The following is a 5948-nucleotide window of genomic DNA, read 5'->3' as shown; positions in this document are numbered from 1 at the left end:
GAAGTTAATTGGTAGAATTCTTGGAGAAATTTTTTCCTTCATAATCTTGGTGGCTTCTTCATCGGTCTTCCATGAGTCGAGCTGGAACTTGAAGCGGTTTTCATACATGACTTTTTCGTCCTGATATGCGAACCTGATAGTGGAGATTTCTGGGAACCTATTGTAGAAAGACTTGAAAAAGTCAGTAATGCCAAGGGTCTTGGGATCATTGGCAATCATGATAGCTGCTTCACCGAATGATGTGCATCGGCGACTGATGGTTTCTTTTTCTTCAGAGAAGTTTTCTGATGGGAATTCTATCTTTGACAATTCGACTGTCATAGTTTTGTGCATGTACATGTGCAGCCACAACTGAATAAACCACCAGGGGCCTCCCAAGTTGGTGATCGGCTGGTTCTTTCTGAGTCTGGACGATACTTGATGAAGCAGGTGGTAAACTGACCCCAGAAGATGTTTGCCGAGAGGGACAGGATTGCCAGTAGCCAGATTTTCTGCCAGCTTGAGATTATTGTTTGTTGGACCAACAGCTTTGCCATAGAAAATAAATTTCTCAAGCCACATGTTGAGAAAGGCAGTATGCTCTCTGACAGATACTAATCCAGTCTTCATGTTCTTGCCGATATATCATTTCCACCCGCCAATGCTTTTGGTTTCAATCTTGAAAGATGCTTTTTCTAGCAAACAAAAAGGTCTATCGACAGTATGAATATTCAAGCGAGTGAGCATCACAACATCCATCAGGGTTGGTGTCATTGGTCCATGGTTAAATATGAATGCGTTGAGGGCATCAGACCAGAAGTAAGAGGCCAATATGAGCATCGGCTCGTTCCTGATCATCTCCGATAAAGATAGATTCAGGCATAGGCTAATATCGTACTGTTCCCAATTGGTCCTTTGGGAACTCGCTATTCTGCGGAACCAAATTCTCCATCCGGGAGTAACATTCGGCCAAGATCTGAAGGTTGGAGTCCAATCTAGGTTCATGTTGGAGGACTTAAGAGGGATCCTGCTGGTTTCCAGGTTAATTATACTAGTTGGATCTGGATCTCCCATGGGACCTAAGCAAACCATGCCGGATTGGTTTTCTAGTGGGATGATTGCGTTACCCCTAAGATTATGAAAAATGAAGGCGGAAATAAGAAATGTGACTGAAGGAATCGGAAGAAAAATGGGGGGGGGGAGATGCAGATGGAGGAAAGAGACATACCTCTGGGATCTCGGAGATGGAAGCCATTGCCGGAGGGGGAGTTCTTGGACTTGGATCCTTGAAACCCTAGGAAGCTGCAGTGGCGGCGGCAAAGCGAGTGTGTTCTTGAACAGAGAAGGAAGCCGAGGTGCTATAGGAGAAGTGCCAGCGGAGAAGAAGATGGAGATATTTATAACCTTTGCTTAAGGGCAAAATGGGGATTCGATACACCGTATGATTGGGAGATTTAGATAAATTTGAGCGTTGACAGTAATGATTAATAGTAATTTCGGAGCAACAGATCTATTACTCCGAAACTGGGGGGCATGTGTTGACACCGTTTTTGGACACGTGTCAAGGAAGGTGATTTTTGTGAAGAGGAGGTGGCCGATTTAGAAGAAACAAAAAGTTGCACAGTGTTGGAATCGGCCGATGGAGTCCATCCGATGGGCCAGAAGAATATGCTTTGAAGATGCGGATCCGCTAGCTCTGGTATCCGGCCGATGGAGAGTTGCCGATGAAGTCAAGGGAGGAGGAGAGGATCCGGACTCTACGAGAATCTTGATGATTCGGTTGTAGTATTTTAAATAGTTTATCTTCAGATGGTCTTTTCTTTTAGGTCAAATAATGTTTGCCGTAATCGACTAGGACTTAATAGCGCTAGGCTATATATACCAGTTGTAAGGGATCGAAAAGATTTGATACACATCCAATACAACAAACTTTACAATTCCTTTGCACTTTTTCATCAACTTCGTCTTTTCTCTTTTTTTTCAACGAGTTCTTTCAAGTTGATCAAGGACGCCTCATATTCGAGCGACTTGATTTGCTGGTGAGTTTTCGTTTTACCGAGTATATTTGAGTTTTAGCTACCGGACGCATCGTTGTGGCTTCATTCAAATCTATTCAAAAGTTATCGAGTTTATCTAGACTTTGACCTCCGGGCGTATCGCTGTCGTCTCGTCTAGATTTATTCACCAATTATTGATATCGGCTAGATTTGTAGGTTTTCCTATGCTTTTTGGCCATTATCATAGCTAAAAATATATTAGATCGACTTTAGGTTTTGGAGTAACATTTTTGTTATCTCAAAAACCGGTTTAGATCTGTTTTTAACTTCACATCATCTGAGCTACACATTCATAGTTTAGAACACGATCCGCTGTTCAAAAGCCAGTTTTGTCGTTTAGTGTATCGGCTGATCCTGCCGATACGCTCGTTTATTACATCCTTGCATTTAATATCTTTTTGTCATCTATAGTATCGGCAAAGCTTGCCGATACGTCCATCTGAGAGATATTCGGAATCCCAGCCGATACGCTCTCGAATTTGACTTTGTTTTCTCCCTTGTCAATTTCAGGTCAAATTGACTGGCACGCTTGGTTGACTTTTCCGTGCTTGGCGAACATTTGCTCTCGGATTCCAGTGTGTTGATTTTTGTGTCAACAGTTTCTTACAGAAAATATCTAGAAGTTCATAAGAAATTCCCGCCGCATGCTGGATGATTTCTCAAAAGCAACATACCTAGTTGCCTTGCAAGCTAGCATGATACTACTTCCTAATTGCTAGAAACTGGACAGCACCTTCAGATGTCAGCCATTCCAAAAGGTTGCAAGACTAAGATTCACTCTTGTGATGTCATTTCCTAATCCTAAACCACACTTTAGTTATTATTACTAATAGACTCCGGTGCTACTTCTGATACCGACTTATCAAATCGGAACTGCACGATCCAGAGATAATCAAAACAGTCATAACAGCAATCAACCAGATTTAGTAGAGGCAGAGCTAAGAATTCCCTTCCCTCAGTTAGGGCTAGGTAGCTTCAGGCCATTCTCCAGGTTCGATTGCAGGTCTTGCAATGATGGTTATCCCTAGACATTGGGGATGCGCAAAGGTAGCAGAAGCAGTGCCCACACCTGTAAATTGGAAGAAAGGAAAAACGTCATCATTTGTGCTCAGTGCAAAACTGTATGTTTGATCTGCAAACTTTAGTACCTGCAGATGATGAACACACAGCCCGCGATCCTCTCCACGTACATCTTGCACTTGGGGCACCTCTGCCACTTGCTCTCCTGTGCAACCTTCCTCAGCATCAGGTCCTCCCAGCCCCGCTCATCTTTCCCGAGGCATTGGAACTCTGTGCATGTCACACCATCATGCCATGGAACCTTGCACTGGGCACAAAACATCCGGCAGCAGTGTGGGCACTCCACATTTGTTATCACCGTCTCACCATGGCCAGGATCATCAACCAACAGAGCCGAGCACTCCTTGAAGGGGCAGTAGAATTTGAGTTCCCCCAATGATGAGTCACAGAGCGCCGCACCCCACCTCTGGAACAGCTGCAACGGGATCACATCACGGCATGCTTCTGGGTGCAACGTACCATCCTTGCACCCTGGGTCAGGGCAGCCAATAGACAATACATTCTCCTCAACCTTTGCAGCAATGTACTGGCTCACACAACTGACGCAGAAGGTGTGTGTGCATCCGTCAATGGGAAAGAATTCCCCAATGTGCATTGTCTCCATGCAAATGGAACAGTAGAACTCACTGCTTATCATTGCATCCGCACTGTGAGAGCATTGCCCCAGCTCTTGGGGCATGCCATCGAGTGGTTTTTTCCCATTGCGGCTGTCCATGTCTTCGATTGAGATCACGGTGCCATGAGGCACCCTGATTTCAAGCTGCGTCTTTGTCTGGCACAAAGATTCACAAGAAGGCACTGCACACCTAGGCAGCCCGGTGGCCTCCGTGCATTGGCAGAAGCAGGCAATGCAGATGACATGGTCACAATTGTCAGGTTTCCAAGAGGCTTCCAATGATTGGATCACCTGTTTGCAAACTGCACAGACATTCTCACTCTTGAAGTGAGTCGAGAATTGGAGAACCTCCTCAACCTGCAGATCCTCAGCCAGTGCAGAATCATCAGCTGCCATAGCAACCAGGTCCAGCATTGTTGTTGTTGTGTTGCGCTGCTGCTCTCTCGGTTGAACCTGATCAATACCTGGCCACGGTCTCTGTTCTGAGGAAATTCAAGGAGTGAGTAACTTCTCTTGATAAAATGAGAGAAAATATCAGAACAGGCAAACACTACAGGATCCAAAAGAAATGGTAAGTACATGAAAGATGAAAACTAAAGATGCAATATGAAGCAACCCTAACCTGACGGCCTGCTACCAGTACAACTAGAAGTGAGCAGGAAGGCAAAAGAGCAGAAAAAAGGAGCAGGCAGTAAAGTCCTCTCACTCTTATCACCCTATCATCAAACTACTGGTTGAAATCTGTATGCGTGCCCTGACTTGGATGGAGAACGCCTCCCATAAATTGGAAGCCCAGCACGCGGACTCACTGCCACAATGTCCTGTCAAAGTCATGGCTTACTGGCTTGAACCGCTAGAGAACGGTAGCCAGAAAGAGAGCGGGCGAGCTCCTTGCAGCATATCATCGAACATTTAGAGTGCGCTGTGTGCGCACACCAAATGGTGACCATAACGCATCCTAAACAAAAGCAACCGCCGGCGAACACCACCCCTACTCGCTGTGATAGTCTATTGAACAAAAAGGGAAAATGCTACATCAACATCACGGCGACGGAAGGATCCCAGCCGCGAATTCTTCAGTACGTACCAGTACTTGCTAACTCCGGTGTGGCCGATAACGGTGGGCTACGGAAGCTTGGAATGCATCGGCGGCGCAGCACACGCGTCCGGCCGCTTGCGCGCAGCGGCGGTCGACACCTGCGGAGCAAGGGTTGGATTGGATCACAGCACAGCAGAGAGGGTGCGCTCAAGCGCGCGGGGCGGGGGAGAAGGTCCGCCGTCCACGCGCGGCAGTAGAAATAGGGGAATGTATGTGGGATCGGGGACCGAAGCGGAGCAGTAAAGCAGATCGCCTGTTGCCGAGGTTATCGGGATACATGGAGTCGCCACCACTTTAATGCAACGTCCTGATCCTTTGGATGCCAAGGTGGGCACCTGCGTCACACGTGACATGAATCGTAAACTCTGTTTTGGACGAAGTGTTCTTTATTTCGACGATATTTTGTACAAAGTTCGTGTGAAATATTATGGGTGACGGTTAAATAAATAGAGAAACGTCATTTGAAGGTTTTACTCAACGGGTTGGAAATTTTACAGATGGTTAACGAGATATATTTTATTTTGGTTCGAATATGAAAAAACATTATTTTCAATCAAAATTTTCAAGTCTCTCTTTAGGTAAAGTATATTAGGTAAAGTATATTGGTGTCGTCTTATAAATAATAAGGCAATGCATGTCATGTAATCTTAAGAAGATTTAGTAGGCAATCTCTACAAGGTTATCTTTTAGGACTTACTAGTGTCCGGACGCTCGATGGGAACTTTCCCATTGGACGCTCCATCGGTCCAACGCAACATCAAATAATAACGTCCGCAATAGAACGAAAACATTTGCAACATAGAAAACCACCGTTTGCGACATCAGAAAATATTGAAAAAAGCTGTTAGTCATCTGTTGATGACGAGAAAAAAACCCACCGCAACATCTGTTTTATGTTGCATGGCACATTCAAATCTCGCATTGAAGATGCAACACCCAGATAAAACACTTGCAACATCCAGATAAAACACTTGCAACAAATACAATAACACCACATCTAGATATACTTTTGCAACATCTACATGAAGCAGACTCAACATTCCAGAAGTCTTTACTGTAACATCATAACATCATAAGATACCTATTGCAACATGATCATCCGGTGCTTGCCACAACG

General features: G+C 45.0%; 1 protein-coding gene across 1 annotated transcript; it reads right to left on the bottom strand.

Moving 5' to 3' along the window:
• Positions 1-2663: 2663 nt before the first annotated feature.
• Positions 2664-5091, bottom strand: LOC120658849 (probable E3 ubiquitin-protein ligase RNF144A-A). The gene is made up of 3 exons (XM_039937001.1): positions 4820-5091; positions 3185-4214; positions 2664-3105 (listed from the first exon to the last, which is right to left on the bottom strand). Exons 2-3 carry the CDS (start codon positions 4144-4146, stop codon positions 3012-3014), a joined length of 1056 nt encoding a protein of 351 aa, XP_039792935.1. The 5' UTR covers positions 4147-4214; positions 4820-5091; the 3' UTR covers positions 2664-3011.
• Between the last annotated feature and the right edge of the window lie 857 nt (positions 5092-5948).

This window comes from Panicum virgatum, chromosome 2N, assembly GCF_016808335.1.
Source record: "Panicum virgatum strain AP13 chromosome 2N, P.virgatum_v5, whole genome shotgun sequence".
Classification (NCBI taxonomy): domain Eukaryota; kingdom Viridiplantae; phylum Streptophyta; class Magnoliopsida; order Poales; family Poaceae; genus Panicum; species Panicum virgatum.
This window is presented reverse-complemented; position numbering and strand designations above follow the sequence as displayed.